This window comes from Telmatherina bonti (genome assembly GCF_933228915.1).
Source record: "Telmatherina bonti genome assembly, chromosome: 18".
NCBI classification, from domain to species: domain Eukaryota; kingdom Metazoa; phylum Chordata; class Actinopteri; order Atheriniformes; family Telmatherinidae; genus Telmatherina; species Telmatherina bonti.
Window position 1 is genome coordinate 18,007,088 of NC_136616.1, and position 20,348 is coordinate 18,027,435.

General features: G+C 37.7%; 1 protein-coding gene across 1 annotated transcript in view; it reads right to left on the reverse strand.

Annotated features, from left to right (window-relative positions):
* Positions 1-772: 772 nt before the first annotated feature.
* vax2 (ventral anterior homeobox 2) overlaps positions 773-20,348 on the reverse strand; it is a gene marked incomplete at both ends in the record, with an annotated part of 22,428 nt that continues 2,852 nt past the window's right edge. Inside the window, 2 exons of the mRNA XM_079257738.1 lie at positions 773-1,270; positions 18,215-18,402. Of these exons, the coding sequence (XP_079113864.1) occupies positions 773-1,270; positions 18,215-18,402 (686 nt within the window). The remainder of the gene's footprint in view (positions 1,271-18,214; positions 18,403-20,348) is intronic.

The window sequence follows — 20,348 nt, forward strand, 5'->3', positions numbered from 1 at the left end:
TAAACTATCAGATCTAGATATGTGAGTTTGCACTGCTTGTCCAGATCCTACCACATACCGTTTCATACACAAACACAACCAAATAAAGATTTTACAAAAAACAGTTGGACACCAAACAGACAGATATTAAAAATGTTACAATTCTCTCTTTTTTTTTTAAGTGTTTCTTTCTACTGTGATAGCACATCAACTACAATCCAACATGGCCATTTGAACAGGAATAGAAATGTGTACATACTGCTCTCTATGTAACACCAGTCTTCTTGTTCAGACTGAAATCATGTCAAGTTTTCTTCTATTTTTTTTTTTTTCCTGAACAGTAAATAAAAGCTTGTTAAGAGAGAAAAATCACACACACAAACTCACTGGACAAAAAGTGAAGAGTCACTTAAAACCACTGTAAAGAAAGTGGTGATAAAAACATCTGTCTGGAACATACACACACACAAAAATTCAGAAAAAAAAAAAAGTTTTTGTTGATTTTCGTCTTTTTTTTTTCTTTTTTTCTTTTGTGGGAAAGTGTAATATTCACTCTCCATCAAGTCCTTTTCACCACTTTGTGTCAGTGAAGCAAACAGTGCTGTGGTAACAGTGCTGCAAGAAAGACACCCCATCGCCTTGATTTCTTTTTTTTTTTCCTATAATGTTCCAGGGTGTTTTCTCTGCCGGTCGGCAGCGGCTTGTGTATCAAACAGAAGGCAGGAGAAGAATCTGAGGAGAACAGCTCATGAAGTCATCGTCCCCACTTGCCATTAAAGGAGGGACTTGCTACTTAAGAGACCGTCTTCTTCCCACCTAGATCTGCCTCCTTCCTGTCCAGCCGCATATACGGCTCAAAAGCTGAGGAACCGCAGCCGTAAGTGGATGACAGTTCATGGTGGGCACCCCCGAGCAGTGGCATGGAGAAGCATAAGGAGTGTGGTGGTGGGACGCCCAGTCGCGGTGATGGTGGGGTGCCCCCCAGCGAGGGCAGCGAGAGCCCGAATGTCCCGCCTGGTAGAGAGCTGGGAGGAGTGCTACTGCTGATCCCGGGGGAGGTGGAGGAGCCTCCACCTGGGCTGCTTAGGAGAGAGCCGTTTGCAGGGTGAGCTGGAGGCCCCAGAAGGGGGTTAGGTGGTGGAGCAGGGCCCGAAAGGAGGCGGCCCTGCTCCAGGAGGCGCAGGATGTTGCAGGTGGCCAGAGACTCGGACGTAGAAGAGGAGCGCTTGTCTGAGTCTTTCGTGGTGTCCTTCTTCTGTTTGGTCCGGCGGTTCTGAAACCACACTTTGACCTGCAGGAAAACAACCAAACACACACTTTGTCAGTGGAGGATTTTCACAAACTCAGAGGGGGGAAAAGGGTTGGAGAGTTTTTGCAGAATAAAAGGGACATCACGCTTTCTAGTCTAAATTAGAAGAGAAGAAAATGAAAGGGGCTTTTCTCTGCACGAGTCATTTTATTTTGGTATTTGTGTTTTCATTTGTATTTGTAGCATCACACTCCAACCTCATTTATTTATCCACTAAATCTTTCACTTTATACAATATTTTATATGCCTAGATTGTTCTTTAATTCATTAAAAAAATATTAGCTTTATTAATCCCGATGTGGAAATTCAGCTCTGCGTTTGACCCATCTTCAGAAATACTGTGCTGGTGAGCAGTAAGGACCTTGCTCAAGGACCCACAGTGGTTTCTTAGAGCCAAGCTCACCCTTGTAATCATTAGGCTACCACTCATCCCTTCACATAACACCTTGCTATGTGTTTTGTTACTTACCAAGGGAAGATCAAATGCAAACTACATTTGAACATCTAAGCTTATGTTCATTAATGCACATTTGTCACGTTTTTCATTAACAAATAAAAATGTTTCTTTATATTCAGAACAGATTTTTTTTTCTGTTATTTTCATCATTAAGCAATGATCAAAATTACTTCAAGAAATTATTAGGATCTAAGTCAGCATTCAAAGCTGAAAACGACCCTATGAACAACGGATTAGATAAAATATCAAAAAGATTTGAACCCTGGTCATGTATGAACTCCTCCAGTTAGGAATAAACATTTATCACATTAATTGAAATTTAAAAAATACTGTGCAAATATTGATTATAATAGCATATTACATTTAATTCTAAACTCAGTCATTAGACATAACTACAGCATGTTATAGTCTGAACGCCTTTACCAGAGGATAGCTACATCTGAATGATTACTAGAGGTTATATTATTTTTATAAGAATATAAAATAATCCACCTCAGAATTAGCCATAGTGATTTATATCTTATATTAAGAAATTTAGATTTGTTTAGACACTAATTATATAATAATTAATTATCAGATTTAACAAATCAACAGAAAAAATGCATTTAAAAGGCATACACTGATTTTTATACTTATCTGTAATGCCAATAGCAAGTTTTTCTGATTAGTAGGATCACTTAGCTGTCACATGCAATATCTTTGAATATTCAAGACTGCAAATTATTTTTAAATCGTTTTCTATTCTACTTTTGCAATAAATAAATTTTTAAAAAAAGTTTGGTTTATAAAATGTTCTTACTTCCTTAAGATTTATGACATTATGACAGTGTGGAGTGAGAACACCAGAAAAGGCATCCTCACAGAAACAAACACCTAATCTGGTTTCAAAAAGCTCATAATTGTCATGAACTTCTACTTTACTGTCCCTCTGATGACAGCAAACTTTTTACAGTTTTACGCCAATGAACCATTACGCCAGCAGCAGAGAAAAGCTCAGTGAACTCTACCTGTCCTTGTCCTCCATGTTTAATTGATGCAGCACAGCGTAGCTTTGTAGTAGTTGGACAACTTGCAGGGTGTTGGATGTTTATTGGAGGGCATGGTGGATGGAGAGTCACCACTGAGCAGAATCGCACTCATAAAAAATACATATGATGTATAAGACTGACCAAAATACAGCCGGCTTTGTTTTACTGTAGATTTAATGTATCTCAATGTGACCTGCCAGACATTTCCAGCTTGTTTTCCAATCATTCTTACCAGCATGTAAAATTTAAGAGTAATGCAAGCTATTTATCTTTTATAAATCCACCCTCTGCTCAGTGTTTCCTCTGTTAAAGAAAACTTTTTCATCATACACTAAAGCACATGCAGCCACTTTTTCCTGCTTGTTCTCACATCCATCACAACAAATTAAATACTGAAACTTGTGTTTTTAAATTTAATTGAAATTTATTATTATATATATATATATATATATATATATATATTCTATAGTCATTTAGCAGACGCTTTTATCCAAAGCAACTTACATACACGCTAATACCCCCAATAGGCACATTGAGGGGCAACTTAGGGTTCTTGCCCAAAGACACTTGAGCACATAGTCAGGGTAAGCCTGGAATCAAACTCCGAACTTCCCAGTTACAAGCCAACTGCTCTTCCTCCTGATCTACAGCTCCCCTGTATGTATATATACATATATACATATGCATATATGCATATATATATATATGCATATATATATATGCATATATATATATAAGTTGCTGTCATCAGAGTTTGCTGTCATATATATATATATATATATATATATATATATATATAATATTATATATATATATATATATATATATATATATATATATATATGTATATATATATATATATATATATATATGACAGCAAACTCTGATGACAGCAACTTATATATATATATGCATATATATATATGCATATATATATATATGCATATATGCATATGTATATATGTATATATACATACATATATACATATGCATCAAATATATATATATATATATATGTATATATATATATATATATATATATATATATATATATATATATTATATATATATATATATATATATATATATATATATTTCTCAGTTCATTCTAGTTTATAGAAGAATTACGTTACTTGGGAAATTAGCACCATTTGTCACTTAAGTGCACAAATCGGAAATCTGTTTGAATCGAGAATTGATTGATTGATTGATTTTTAATTAAATTACCACCCCGAAAATCTAAATATATAATATAATATAAAAATAATAATAATAATAATATGGCCCCTGTTTAAAATTAAATAAATGAAATTTTACGAGACAAAAATCCACAAGACTGTATAGTTTTTTTTTATCAAAAAATGTTTCACAAGAGCATTAAACGACTGCTATTTGAACAGGACAAGCAGACTGATGAAAAAGTTCTCGCAGAAACTGCAGAATAACTTATATGAAACATAACTTTTTCTAAGGAAACACTAAACACTTGAACTTTGTTTGTTGTGTCAGTGCAGCCTATGTTTGTCAAGCTAAAAAGACAAAGATATGAATGGCGACCCTAATTTAAAAAAGAGAAGCAGAGAGGGATTTAGACACTGAAGCTGGTTAAAGGTATGTCTGGAAACATCTGCCTCTGCTTGGATATTTGCACCTTAAAAGTCAGACCAGGATACATTTTGAAACTGGCTCAACTTATTAGACCTTGTTGTTATGACGTTTTTGGGGAAATTCTTTAGTCACATTTAAAGTCAGGGACTTAGACCACCAGCTGGGAAGGGTCCCTAGCTCAGAGCTGTTTGGCACTGGGAGCTTCTTCACTGTATAAAGTTCTTCTCTACAAGATGCATGGTTGGAATAAAAGACCTGGTTCAATATGTGCTATATTCCCGAGACATTGTAAACTGACTTTATTAGGCTTATATTTCCTTTCAACTCTTTTAAATCTGGCAATAAAGAAACATCAAATGAAAAGAAAAAAAACTTCAAAGTATAAATGTATTGCTAAAATATCACATGGGCATAAACAGATTGGTCCACATTTGTGAACAAGCACCACAAATAAAATGAGTAAACTTCACAAAAGCAAAGCTTGGTGGATGGGACTCTTACAGTTTGTGTTTTTCTCTGCTGACCGAATCTGGGGCGCAGGATGTACAGAGAGATGAATGCGGTCAATAGGGTCTGAGAAGTAAAGCCAATACAGAAGCACAAAAACTCATTCTGTCAAATGAACCCTAGAAAAAGGTCTAAGAGCAAATAATCCCACTTTCACTTGATTATTTATGTAAGAATTGTTTAGTTATGTTTTAACTTAAAATCCCCAGTCCTGTTCAACACAGCATGTTGAACAGATTTTAAACTGTGGCCCCTCTTACAAAGACAAAAAACAGGGGGGGATATCAGATTTGCATGTGTAGTTTACACAGGTAATATAATAATAATAATAATAATAATAATAATAATACATATTAAATGAAAATTTAAGTCATAAAAGCTCCAAACTAAGTTAAATTACTTTGAGGGAAGCAGTAGGAGAGGCAGACTACTGAAATATGTGTTTAGGAAGGGTTTGGGGGATGTTTTGGGAGAAGATGGGTTGGTTTAAACCAGTGCTTCCAGTCCTCAGACCCCCCTGCCCTGCCTGTTTTAGACATGATCCTCCTCCAAAGCACCTGAATGAGATTAGTGAACTTCCTCATTAAGTTCTTTGCAGCCTGTTAACAAGCCTTTATTTCATTCAGGTGTGTTAAAGTAGGGTTGCCTATAAAATATGCAGGGCAGGGGGGCCTGAGGACCGGAATTGAGAAACACTGATTTAAACAGTAGAGTTAATCTAACCTGGCAAAACAAACTCATCCATGAAATCTGAAATTTAAAAAAAAAACTTCATAACAAAGAGCGTTTTAAGCAATCCATTCACTGACGATAATGGTGACCATGTTATACGTTTCATTTATTTGCTTTTGCTTCACAAATTTAATGAGTAAAAATGGCCTTGTTTGTCCAGTTTGCATATCACGACTCCTACAACACCTCAGCCAGTCTCACTGAGGTTGCCAAAGTTAGCATTTAATGTGTGTTAGTAATAAAGCTGGCAGGTGTTAACTATAGTATCATCATGCTGTTGAGGATGGCTCAGCGGCCAGTTAGGACAAGTGAGATCATTGTGTCAGCCAATGACCGTGGCACATATAATGAGATCGGAGAAGATCTTATAGCTCAGCGAAGAGGACTGACGATAGTACAGGAGCAAAGGAAATTTGAAAGAGAAACAAAAGAGCAATTGCAACAGTGTCAGGGTTGAGCAGCAGAAACGTGATTTTTGGTTTCCTCTCCTTCCTCTAAGTCTATATTTCTTACTTGTTAACTGACACCCTGTCTCCCTAAGATCTCCATGTGGATTTCACTCACACGCTAACGTCTGCCAGCCAAAACACCCATATCCCATAAAAGGCTTTCAGAGCAGATGAAATTCCCAGCCAATCCTCTTCCTTTATCCCCCTGCTGTGGGTGTGGCCGAGTCCTCTGCTCACATCCTAGTCTTCCTATTCGTTACTGGGGGGAAAAAACAGGGAAAAAATCCTGCTGATGTTTTACAGGGATTTTATTAGAGGGGTAGAAATGATGAGTAGAGAAGAAAGCAATACTGCTTTTGGTACATCTACACTATTGGATGTAAATCCTTTTTAATGGGATCCAGGGTTCAGAGCTAGGGCAGAGATTACAGAGGCAGATCTGGATCTGGTGTGACCTGCATTTGCCCCGGGCTTCACCCCTCTGGCCTGTGAGGACATTGGTGCAACCTGAGGATGGCAAGGATGCTGGGAATGTGGTGGCAAAAACTGCTGCATCTGCATCTTTTTTAGGTCCCATTCATGTTTGATAGTTACACCATGTAGTTGTGGTGCATGAAACTGTATAGCTAGTGCCTTTTCACAGTCTTTTAGTTTTGGAAACCACCTCTTCACATCAAATCGAACTTTATTTGTATAGCACTTTTTATACAAAAGCCTATCAAAGTGCTTAACATAATAAAATTAAAAACAGTTTTACATAAAAACACACACGCACACAACCCAACCCTTCCCCTGACCAAAATAAAAACTAATAACTTTAGGATTCTGTCATCTGTATCAGTATCTGTCACGTGCCCTAATGGCAGAGCTGCTATGAAATGACTCGTAGTCTCATTGTCCCAACGTTCACTACACAATCTAAAACCTATACTCATAAATGTGTGGTTTTGTTTAAATACCCGGAAACTCCTCGGCGCTATAATCTAATGTTTTGGTTGTCTAATAGGAGAGTTTTCAAAATACTATTATGCACATATTGTTCTTGGTATTACACCATGTCCAACCACACCATCTATCAAACGCAGCAGTTTTCTTTTAGGTCAGGCAGAGGCAGGACTTTCCTGGACTGGACAAAAAGCTGTGATACAAAACGTAAAGCAGGCACTAAAATTTCAAATAGGGGGGGGGGGGGGGGGGGGGGGGGGGGGGGGGGCATACGTAGACATGGGGGTGGAAGTAAATTCAAGGTTATTGAGGAGAAGAAGAGTACAGCATGCATGAACACACAGGCCAGTCGCACAGTGGCCAACCAATCAGAGGGCTGGATTGTGAATCCAGTCCACACAAACTAGGCTAGAGGTCAAAAGGTTAAGCCAGATCAAAACCCAGAGTACAGATCAAGTGGGTATCCATGTGTGTGTTCAACAACTCACCTAAGCCTTACTCTGCTGTGAGACAACACTGTCCCAAATCAGAGCTGAGCAGCAGAAAAAAAATAATAGGGTAAGAAAAGGGTAAAAAGAAATTACAATATTCGCGCCCCCCCAACCCCGCTTCACCATGGTGAAGCTACGCCAAAATTACTTTTAATAAGAATACTCTGTGACTCTTTCACACTTTTTATGACCCCTCCAGTGGCTCACTGCTCCAGTTGTGACCTTAGTCAGACCCCCTGATCCCAGGCATGTGATAGACACACAATGGAAACGCTTTTCCATGGAGATTGTACCAGGCGCACGAGGGACCACTGAACTATATGTAACCGACCAACGGATACTCGGTAATGTAATGAGCCAGTGGCGGCTCAGAGGCAGTGTGTGTGATGAACTGGCGGCTACCACTACTGAACAAATATTATGGGACAAGCCAGAGGGTTTATCCAAACTGCTCGCAGCTATATTGTTAATATCGATGCCATATCATCGGTTAAACCGACCTTTTCAAAGAAATTTCATTTTATAATAATAATAATAACAATAGTAATAATACATTTTATTTGCTTGCCGCCTTTCCAGACACTCAAGGTCGCCTTACATTACACATGATAAAAATTGCGTTAAAACAAATTAAACATCAGACATTTAAAACAGACATTAAAAGCTTGTCTAAACAGATGAGTTTTGAGTCTGGATTTGAAGTCTGTTGTCCTCTTTTCTTAACTGATATCTTAGTCATTTATTTATTTATTTTTTCCATGTTCGTCTTGCTCACCTTGTTTCCTTTTCCGTGCTTTTAAGAGCATCAATCAGTCAGCAATCAGCATGATTTTGTGGCGAAGCTGTGGTTTCAAAGTGACAATTTGAGGGTTTTACTACCTTCTTGTCATATTGGATTAAATTTCTAATTTTTTGTAATTGTGAAAAATTACCCTTTTCAGTTTCGAACCAAACTCATAAGAGCTGCGATCTCGTAAATCATATTTACTACAGAATGTCAGTCCATGAGTAAGAAATGGGAAAAATAATTAGCCCTTGCAGCTGAAATCTTACTAAAGATCATTTAAAATGTTAAATCATCACTAAGCTGTACGCTCTTACTTCAACGTCAGCTGCTGGTGAAGTTCAACATCACCTGGTGTTGCAACACACTGTCTCATGTAAACATGTCTCCTGTTGATGCAAGCAGCTCCTCTTTCCGCCCACTGTCTGCCCTCATTACCTGCCCTCATGCTTTCCACTATGCTTACATCATTTTCCCCAAAACTATTACAATATCATCATCAACATCATCACATTTCATCTGACCTCTAAACCTCCAAGCGTGTCCGGTCATGGTTCAGCTAGGGGTTAACCCCGTCTTACACAATCGCCGGTAGATATGGCTGACTAATCCTCCTTAGTGCAAAAGCACTTGGGGCTGTTATGAAGCCCATCTCTTTCTCTCTTTTCTCCATTCATCCCTTCTTCCTTCTCTCTTTGCCCATCCCCCATTTCATCTGTCCACCAACTGTCCACTCCCCCAATTTGGCAGATCCCCTTTTGGGGTCTGTGGGGGTTTTGGATGTTAGCTTAAACTTTTTTTTTTTACCTGAACAAAGCCGAGTGCAGGAAGCGATTACACGTTCATTTCATGTCACATTTTAGTCCATGTTCATGTTCATGTTCATGTTCATGTTCATGTTCAAAATGTCTGATCTGATGGGAAATTTTATGAAAAAAAACAACAATATGTTAAAACTACTATTAAAGCCATAATCCAAGACCTTAAAGCTTTTCTAGAATAAACTATATAAGTTATCAATTTTATAGTTTGATCATCTGAACTAAATTTGATGACTTGTTTTATTCTTTCTAAGCCTCAACAATTGCTTGATTTTCATGCAATTTTATAATGTTCATCCAACTAAATCTGAGGTGCACAGAGCTGAAATAGTTTTTTTTGTTTAAGACTGGAGCTGGAAATATGAAAATTTATTTGATTACTTTTAATGGGAAGATGTTTGTTATCTTTGTGGATACAAATAACAGAAAAACGTTATATCTGGTTTTAATTTATGGGTAACATACATTAACTTAAACGTTTTGTATTTCTGTGTTGTTTTCTTAAATCAGATGCCGACATATCATTTTAACAGTTCTACCATAATTTATTCTTTTACAAAGCTTTTTTTTAATGTATGATTAACTTACTTGTGCTGACAGTGGTGGTCAGGTATATTTTGCACCCTCACTTTAAAGAAAAGGCTAAATTTGCAACAGTCACCTGAAATTACTATAAATGGAAATAAATAATAGTAAATAAAAATTGGACAAGATATAATGTTTCTGAAGGGACATTGCTTTTGAACTGTGGTTGAAATGAATGACTAAAAAAAAAAAAAAAAAAAAAAAAAAAAGCTAAATTGTCACAGATGATTTAGAGCACTGTTGGGCAAGAATACCTGCCAACAGGTGCACAAGTCTAGCATATATATATATATATATATATATATATATATATATATATATATATATATATATATATATATATATATATATATATATATATATATATATATATATATATATATATATATATATGTTGTTTTTTTTCATAAAATGTATATATATATATATATATATACATATATATATATATGACACAATTTTCAGTGTCACACACTTCCACTCTGCCAGAAGCTGATGAAGCAGCCAATCCAGTCAGAGTCATTAAGGATGAAGCCAACTAACACTTAATTGCTGTTATGTCCTTTTGATTATCTAATCAACTGATTAGATAATCAGTGTCTGACAAGTTTATTCCTGACCATTATTGAATTGGACAAAACTTCCCATTCTAAGCTCACTGCTTTGTCACCTCCTTCCAACACCACATCCAGTGACTGTAGGAACAAGGCAGCGAGTGTCCGTCTGTCTGTCGGGCCCCTTCCTATTTCTTTCTTTACTCTGAGTGTTTGGACAATCTCCGTGCTGTGCGGCTGCCTCTCTGCTACATCTGCACAGCTATACGTCATACGGGTCCTCTATGCACCAGACAAGTGGCCAGACACAGTCTGTCTGGACCATCGTGGAGAACAATACACACAACGAGGACATTCATTGCAAGCAGACACACACGTAAACACAAGGCGTTGTCGTCAGCCTGCAGAGGAAGACAGAGATGGAAGCATTTCGAGGACCCACCGATGTGTCGATAAAATGGGTTTCACTCTCAGTAGATTGTATCAAATACATATTTGTGAGTTTCCTTCAAGTACTAAAAGTGTGAGAAACTTAATTTTTTCACGCCAGTTCAAAGCTTCAACATGCTCCTGTTACTTCATAGCTAAAACACTTGTTGTACTTTTATATCATTTAGACAAGCTGTGCTTTACAGAGACTGCACTTCTTCGCTCTTTCCAAGCATGGAAGACTTGTACAAGACAAAGAGACAATAATGATCCCATAAGTGTGAGCAGAGAAAGTTACTACAAAGCAGCTCAGATAGGCCATAAGAGTTTGTGTTGTTACAATGCCAGGGTGTAGTAACATATGCTGCATACCAACCCGAAGCAGGTTATGCTAAAGAAACAAAATCCTCATGTATAAGAGCATCACTTATAGACTAATCAGTTTTCCTGACTTCTAAGAAGATCTTGTGGAGCTCATGCGCAGATCATGACAAGGACTGTTAGGAGGGACGGATTTAGTGTGTAAACCTCCTTCCCTAACAGGTATCTGTATGAGATGTATAGATCAATTCTCAGAAAAGGGGACTACTAATCCATAACAAAGGGATTAAAGAAAACTGCACAAGTTAGACTGATAGAACTGCAAACAAGCCCACTCTTACATAGTGTTTTCCTTCATTCCTGACTAGTTTGGATACAAGAAAAAAAATGCTGGGAAGCAAAGAATGAGGCTAGATTGTGTCTCACATAATGTAGAGCAAAAATATATCTGAACAAGACATTTATCTAACTGAATACGCGGGTATTATGGCACATCATGGTTCCAGAAGCTGTGTTAAAAATACCAAAACAACCTGCAATTACAAATTTGAAAAGCATGCAACCTCTAGTGGTCATGACAGCAATTGTTTATTTAGTGCAGAGTGATGGATGGGCTGTAAAAAGAAAGTGTTTTAATCTTAACCTTGAACATTTTCTAAGCCTGTTTAATTGTCTATTGTGTAAAAAAAAACGATTGGAAAGTGGAAAGGTTTCTAATAGCATGATGTATTTATGTGTAGCCAAGCCATGGCATCCATGGAAGTGACGGTAAAGTCATGACAGGAATGTGCTTTAATCCAAATCCTAATTTAGGATATTGTCTGAACTAAGGCTGTGACGATATGCTTCTGCCCCGATTCGATTCAATTCCTATTTTTTGGGTGCCGATTTGATTTAAATTGCGATTCTCAAAATTCTTCAATATTGATGATTTTTGTAGATTAAAAACAAAAAAAATTTTTTATAAAACTTCTTTTTGCTAGTAATTTTTCTTGATTTTTAGTTAGGAAAAAAACAACACAGTAGCCAGATCCTCATTCTGTTGCTATAATGCCCAAGAAGACAAGTTAAAAGTTCAATAAAAACCAATGAAAATGACAAAAAGTTTATAGTGGATTAAGTTTTTTTTTTTTTTTTTTTAAAAACAAAAAAAACGATTTTTTGATTTTAAAATTGTGAGGAAAATAATCCCAATTTACGATTGTTCGATTCGATTTTCCCACCCCTAGTCCGAACCCAACTGGGAAGAAAAATAAGTGCTTTAATGGATTGTCGATGGGATAGAAGTTGAATGTAACGCAGGAATAAAACAAAAAAATAAAGTCATAAGTTGCTCCTAAACACTCACCATGAGCACACAAAAGACTGACATAGCTGCACATGACGTCCCATCTTCCATCCCACCTCCTTATCAGGTCTGAATCTGTTCTGATGCAGAAAAACTCAAATGAGCTCTGCTGTTTTGTGCAACACTTTAAAGGGCACCATCATGCATCGTATTTATGGATATGAAACCACTGCTTATACGACTGTTTAAACTGGAGGACTCATTGTCCTGATCAAAAATAAAGTGCACTTGACAGCTACGTGTGTCTTCACTGCAACACTCAATCCTTCATGTGGGAGGTTTTTTTCTCCTGTAAAAACACTTGTTTAAAGGCTTTTTCATGCCGTTTAGAGTGTGCTCCTATAGGTAACGTCTGTCTGTTTACACAAATAAGGATAAAAGCTCTTGCCATGAGAACAACAGTGTGGTCAATGGACCACATTTCAAGACAGTTTCACCAACTGCAGAAGAGACTTTTTGGAGGTTCTTCGAAAGAGTCACAGCTGATCACAAAAACAAAACTGTCTGGAAGGGACTGGCAGGCGTTGCGTAACAATCTAACACCCAATAACAGCGGAGCATCTCTGACCCAGATCCCATCTACCGTCAACTTTTTACATGAATATAGACAGTTATTTGGCTGACTTTGTGACTTAGCATGGCTGCTGTTGCTAGAGTGACGCCTGATTAACCTAAATATAATGAAGGTGTACAGCTCAGCAAGCAAAACTGGCCTCATATGGACTCATCTGAGGTCTGGACTTGACTTCAAACCTCCCTGTGGCTTGAAAGAAACCAGATTAAACTTTAGCAATGTGAAAGTTGGAAAGCTTAATAGACATCACTAGATATTACCTCCAGAAAATCTGTTAAAACAACAACATTGCATCCCAGGTGAGAGAAGGAGGCAGAAAACTGTAACATGGTCAGAGGAAGACAAGAACTTCTTATGTGTCTGACACTAGTTCTGTCAAAAACTCCCAAATAAACCACGAAAAAGAGCCCAAAAAAAGTTATTTTAGCAACATTTTTATACTTTACATGCCAGACTATAAATATAGCAAAATGTTCTATTTTACTACCTGCAAAAAGCACCTCCATGATTATTATGTAGTTCCACGTAAAATATTTTCCAAGTCCAGCATGTGTGGAATGAAGGGCTTCTTTATGTTCTTCCTTTTAAATCAATAAAAACATTGACAGTTTAGCTTGATGTACCGTCACAAATTCAGGCACAGTGTGGTCAGTTGTTTACTACCTAAAAATGTAAAGATAAAATATCTTACTTTATAAACATATATTAATCATCATCTTCCTAATAGCTCAGAGAGCAGCGATGGTAGCAACATGTGTCAGTGCTGACTGAAGGAGCAGGAAGGATTTCTGCAGAAAAGAAACTTCTGTCTTGGTAAAATACTTTTTGCATCTTTTGTGAGGATGTTTATGTATATTCATCATCTTGTTTTCAGCAATGTTCTGGCACCATGCAGAAGTAAATGTGCTAACCAAGCCATTTGCATGCTAAGTTTGCATAGACTGAATGCGACTAGATTTCAGGGTAAAACTTGGTTTTTCTCCACTAGGAAAACTGTTGAGTCACATGTGAGGTTGTTTTTTCAGATTAGTTTCAGTCAAGGTGGGACTAAAACCCAGATTTTTTTGTGGGAGTTAAAAACAATTTATTGTGTCTGAAATATAAAATGTAAACATTGTAAGCAGGAAGTGTTGCAACGTTCTTGGCTGCTAAGTTTATTTGGAAATCAGCTTCTTCCTGAAGAAAAAAAATGTAACTAAATTATATAAAAAAAATCTCATTATATAGCTTTGTTTTGCTTTCTTTTGACTGACTCCCTGCTGAGCCTTATACTCAGCTGCAAAACATGAAAAAGGATATTATAAAAACAACAAACAGCATCTGCACGGTGACACAGAGTTTATCTGAACTTGTTCACCGAATATTCAACGCGTAAAATCTGGATTTAAAGGCAGTGGATGTAAAGTCACAAGTCAAAACAATTTAATAGCGAGGCAGATGGATCGATCTCTGGTTTTGCATCCAAACATTTCATCTGTACATGAAGCTATGCTCCACATACAGGACTGACCGAATAACAATGAAGGATTCCCTCTCTTTATTTGAGGATTTCAGTATATCTATGGCAGCTAAATAGTAAAAGCTACACATATGGCATTTAAAACATGTTGTCCCTCACTAAGCTGCATCTTCGACAGACGTAGACTTAAAAGCAAATATGTCTGAATCAAAATCCCTCTTCCAAATCACTGTCAGGAAATAGAAAGTAAGTGTGACTCAATCATATGTCCACATCTGTGCGTTGTTCAGCCAGCTTTACATTTCAGATTAAACATGATTTTATGAGCAAGCAGCCTACAATTTGCTGTAGGATTAAATGGGTTCAGTGCAGCCCTGCAACCATTACGTCCATAACTTCAACAACAAACTGATCCAGCAGCTACTGTACTTGTGTTTCTGCTCAGCTGGTGGACTGAGGACGGGCTGACATCACAATATGGTTAAATGTCCTGAAATCAAGGCAGAGGAGGATTTAGAAGAATGTGCTGAAGTTGGTTTCTTTCAACAAAAACAACTATGATAATAAAGTAAAATCAAGCTCATCTAAGAGACTGAAAACACTAATAGTTTTGTGATAACAAGAGTAAAAGGAATTCCCAGTTGCCACGCAGGAGAAATCCTCCACATACCTTTCCAATAAGAGGAGGAACCTCTGCAAGCAGCCAGCAGTCCTCTGAAGAAGAAACTGACGTCGGGGTTACGCAAATGCAGGCTCCCTCTGTTTCAGAGCACAGGTCGTGTGTGTGTGTGTGTGTGTGTGTGTGTGTGTGTGTGTGTGTGTGTGTGTGTGTGTGTGTGTGTGTGTGTGTGTGTGTGTGTGTCTCCCCCTCCCCTCCTGTCATGTTACACTGTAGCGGGGAGCCACCTGCCGGGACGAAGGCAGACCTCCGAGGCGGTATCAGATTACTCAGTAACGCGTTACAGCAGACAGTCACAGACCTCCTCCTCCTCTGCTAGAAAGTGACAACTCGGCTCTACAGGCATGTTTTAGACCCTTGAAAGAGAATTATCTGTCTTTCAGAAAGACAAGAAATTCAGTTCAGGTGAAATGAAAGTGAAGTTATGAAAGAGAACTGTGAAATGAGAACAATACAGATGACCAGACGGAACCAGCGGAATTTATCATCTAATAAAAGAAAGAAATCTGAAGACCTGGACTTACAGCCTTTCAAAGCACGTCTGAATGGATGTTTTCATTATTATTTACAGGATGAAACAGAAAAGTAAAGACGAATAGGCGCACGAATCTCAGCGATTTTACGGAATAATATTTAATGCAAGTCTTTAATTGATTTTTCCTCAACAATGCGCCTCCATCCAGGAAAACGTCTCAACAGGTTTTTCTAGTTTATTTCACAACCTGAGTATTTATTAGTGGGACTTCTTTGCTGTTTGATAGATGTCTGTATTGAAAAAATAACGCTAAAACTGAAGGAATGGACGAAAGAAAGAAAGAAAGAAAGAAAGAATGAATGAATGAATGAAACAACAGAAACTGGATCGATGAGAATGAGACATTTTGTTATTGTGTCATTTTTCGACATATAGCCAACATTTGGAGAGTCTGAACTTTTATATTTCACTAGAAAATTGACACAAAAAGCTTATAAATGACATTAAATGAGGCTAGTTGAATTTTACCATAGTAACAATAGTTTATTCTTTTTGTCACATTTAAAACCCCCAAATCACGAACACGCGCATTCCTCGACACACTCCACGGTGTGAGTGGGCCTCCAGGCAGGCCTGCGCCTACAGTCCATTTCAACCTGCTGCCTTCAAATGTGACTTTTTCTGGTTTTACAAGAAACATTTTAAACTAACTTGCCTTTCTTTTCTTTTTTTCTCAATTCTGAAAGATCTCATTCTGTTTCCTGGTGGAGTGCGCGTGATAGACCATGAAAGGAAAGATTTGAAAGCAGTATTTACGTTTGTTGCGACACGTTTCAAAGCCTGCTGGCAAACAGGTGACCTCAGCGGGTTATAAACCCGCATTTTCTAGGAATTATTGATTCCCCAGGTCGTTTAAATGAGCACTGCATTTAAAGGAACAGTAAGAAAACAAACGCTGAGAAGTTAGTCCAAGTTCATAGATAGATAGATAGATAGATAGATAGATAGATAGATAGATAGATAGATAGATAGATAGATAGTTTAGTAGTCGCGCATGAGTATCTTTGAATGGCGCATTTGCTTAAAAAAAACGCCGCAAAGAAAGTAAAGACCATAATTACAGAGAAAACGTCACTGAAAGCCTTTTGATTGCACGTAAAAACTGCTTCAGTTGCATGAAGTTCAAATAAATTGCAGCATAAGGAGTTTGATATTTGGCATCATTGTGGGAGACTTTTATGATGTATATTCCGGGCGCCTTGAAGGCCACTGCTGACACGTTTTAGGAGGGATTCATTCAGCCAATCCCGTGTCTCCTTACTAAGCTGCAGGAAGACGCAGCAGCAGCAGGAAGCTGAGGCCTTCCCATTAACACCCCTAGAGTCAGCGCTAATGAAGGACACAGTTGCTGCTCTGTGCTCCCCAAAAACGTGTGCACACTCACACATCTCCATCCCTGCCCCTCCTCTGCATTTCTGTGCAATTTTTCGTGTGTGTGTGTTGATGGGTGTCACTGTTGCTTTAAGAAGTAATAGGCGGATTTAATGTGTGTTATAGTTGCAACAAGTGTTTTGCACGCAAGCGGACCAATTGTGCAGGACGCCATGAGAGCTTCCTGCTTCTGAACATTTTACATTTATGGAACACTCTTGAAGCATTTTCATCCTTTTTTTTAAATTATGAAACTTTTTGAAGGGTAATTTCAGGTTTTCGTTGTGAAACTTGTCTCCTGCCCCAACTTCTGATTTATGTAGTCATTTTTATAATATCCGTGTTATTACAAGCAAAGTCGTGGGATTTTTGTTTCTTCATATAGGTTTGTTAGGGGAAAAATAGAAAATATATTTTCTGACTACCACTAATTTCAGGTGATACGTTTGAGTTAATCCAACAATAGCTCCTGTAAAATGCATTTAAAGATCATTGCTACTGGGCAAGAAAATAAACAGCCTACAATTTTGGTTTGGACTGTAATTATTGAACGTCAATGTGAAATATCAGTGACATAATTGCTATACTTTGGCACACATAAGTAGTGATTTTTTTTTTTTTATTAATGTATGTCTAATGAGATGTGAGTGATTCTACATATCTCCACATGCACGCTAAGAATAAACAGACAGGCGGGACACCTCACGTAGCTAAACTACGAGACGTTTTGTTCGTCAGTAGCGCCTCCACCGGCACCCCGTCCTCTCCAATAGAGTTCAATATGTGAAAGATCAGTTTTGTTTTTTGTTAGTTTGTTTTTTTTTTGTTGTTGTTGTTTTTTTTTGTTGTTGTTGTTTCTTTCTTTCTCATAAAGTAGCCTTTTTAGTATTATTACGTTATTGTAGACCAATATATTTCCCGTCGAAAATTAGTCAAGTGAAGTGGGCGGGGCATTTGACGCTTTTCCGCTCGCCGCTTCTGATTGGCTGATGAGGTCACCTAATCAAAGCCACCTCTCACACCTGTCGCCACCTTCTTTTTTTTTTCATTCGTTTTTAACACACCTGTGTTGAAATATTCATTTACTACAAACTTCAAAAAGCTTCCACTCTAAGTATTGATGACACAGGGTTGTTGGCTAACTGGCTAAATAGGCCCATGGGGCGAATAATCTATTTAATAACCTATTCATCAACAGCAAACGCTTTTCCTTTCCATAGTATTCGATACAGATGTGTTTCTTTCTCACCTGTGTTTCTGACAGATTCAGCTGCCTGGCCAGCTCCGTGCGCTCGCGCCCCACCACATACTGGCACCTTTGGAACTCGAGCTCGAGCCGGTACAACTGCTCCGCCGTGAAGGAGGTCCGCGTGCGCTTGGGCCGGTCCAGGTCTAGGCCTTTGGGCAGGACAATCTCTCGGATGGTGCCTTTAGCGTCTGAAAAACACGTAAATGTGAGCGTTGTGACAGAAAGCGGCTGAACGATTGGCTTAATGGGAAAATGTGACAGAAAAGAATAAACTCAGGTGGTTATTATTAACATTAAAGTCATATAATAACATTGTTGTACAAAAATGTGGAAGTATAAACGCAGTTTAAATCTAAATTGAGCAACTTTTCTGCTTGTCTGGGCAACACCAACACGTCTTCCATTTCTGAGTAACTCAGGCCTATAAGATCCTCAACTCATGCAATATTTATGAGTATGGAGATATAGGCTGGTGGCTTCAGGGACAAAACCAAATACATGGAGAAGCTGTTGTGTGTGTTATTTTTAAACACAGAGGAAGCAGGCAAACACATCCGACTATTTTTATCATTAATATGTTAACACTTATGCACTACATGGGAACGCCTAGACTAAAGATTGACTTACAAGCCCTGCCATCTTTTCCTGATGATTTAATCGTGTTTAAACCATTATGTTTATTTATTTGTGCCACATGAAAATGAAAATCTCAGAATGAAGCGGTAGCCTTTATTATTTAATATCAGCTCACTGCTTTTGTCACTTTACGGGCGTGTAAAGCATCATTCATTCATAAGTAAAACATATTAATTACGACCGACAGTTCAGCTTGACAGTGAACACAGAGTCTCCACAGTGAAACTGGTCTATTTGTTTAGTTAAGGGTCAAGGTGCACAGAAACACTAAGCTGAGCGCGCAGCGTCACCATTCCCAGTATTACTATGCATCATTATCTGTGTGAGCTTCTCGGTAGGAACTATCATGCAAGATTTTTCCCCCGCGGGATTATGGGTGTTCATGCGCGGCTTTTTTTTTTTTTTTTTTTAACCATTACTGAGCAACTCTTCACTTTTTTTATTTGGTGAATGCATACACTAGTTATGTCTGTTGCTTATTCCTATTCTTTTAAAGAGACTCTTGCATTTTATCTCTTGCAAAACCAGAATATCTAATAAACAATACTGTCCATGTAGATTATTAGGAAGTTGTTTTCACCGTAAAAAAAAACATTAAATATCGTCTGTTAGATTGATAGATAGTCGCGCCTTGCGCGTTATTTATCACACCTCCCCCCCCAAAAAAATCCTCTTTGTCCAGGCCTTTGAATTCATAAAATATGCAATTCAAATAAAATATGAAGAGCCCTGAATTAAATATGAAACAAAACCGATTGAACTCAGCGTCCATGGTGTTTCTGTCGAAAGGCTATACATAGCAATACAGGGTCTGAACAAACCGGAATATTTATTTATTTATTTATTTATTTGCTGCAGTAAAACGGTGTAATAAACATTAACTTTTTATGCAGCTCTAATTACATGAGCGTAAATTAAAGACATGTGGAAAAGACGCATATTGGCTCTATAAGCAGAAAGGCGCATTAAAAGATTAATTAGTAGTAGTAGTAGTAGTAGTAGTAGTTAACAAAAAGAAGGGTAGTAAAAATAATTACTGTGTTCTCAGATCTGCACTGAACACATTTTACACATGAACATAGTTTTTTTCTTTTTTTGTTGTTGTTCTGTTATGTTTTTTTATTGTTATTATTTGTTTGTTTGTTTTCATCAGATTCCGGGCTTCAGTGATGCGTTCTCCATATTTGTATCATCGTTTTATTGCATGCACAATATTTGTGCTTTATGCCCAAATAAACACTACAAAGCTTGCAAATAGGTTCAGAATGAATTAAAAACTTGAAGCGTGCGCTTTTTGCGAGCAGAGGAGACCAGCGGCTGCAGGCACACCCGCTGACCTCTCGGTGACCCCTGCAACTCTGGGAAAAAAAAAAAAAAAAAACAAGCATTCAGATTTGGATTCAAAAGCAAATCCTAATGCCGCAGCTGTTCGCTACAAACTGGTGATATGTCCACTGGAAAAATAAATAAAAAAAAACAAATGCCGGCCCACATGTGT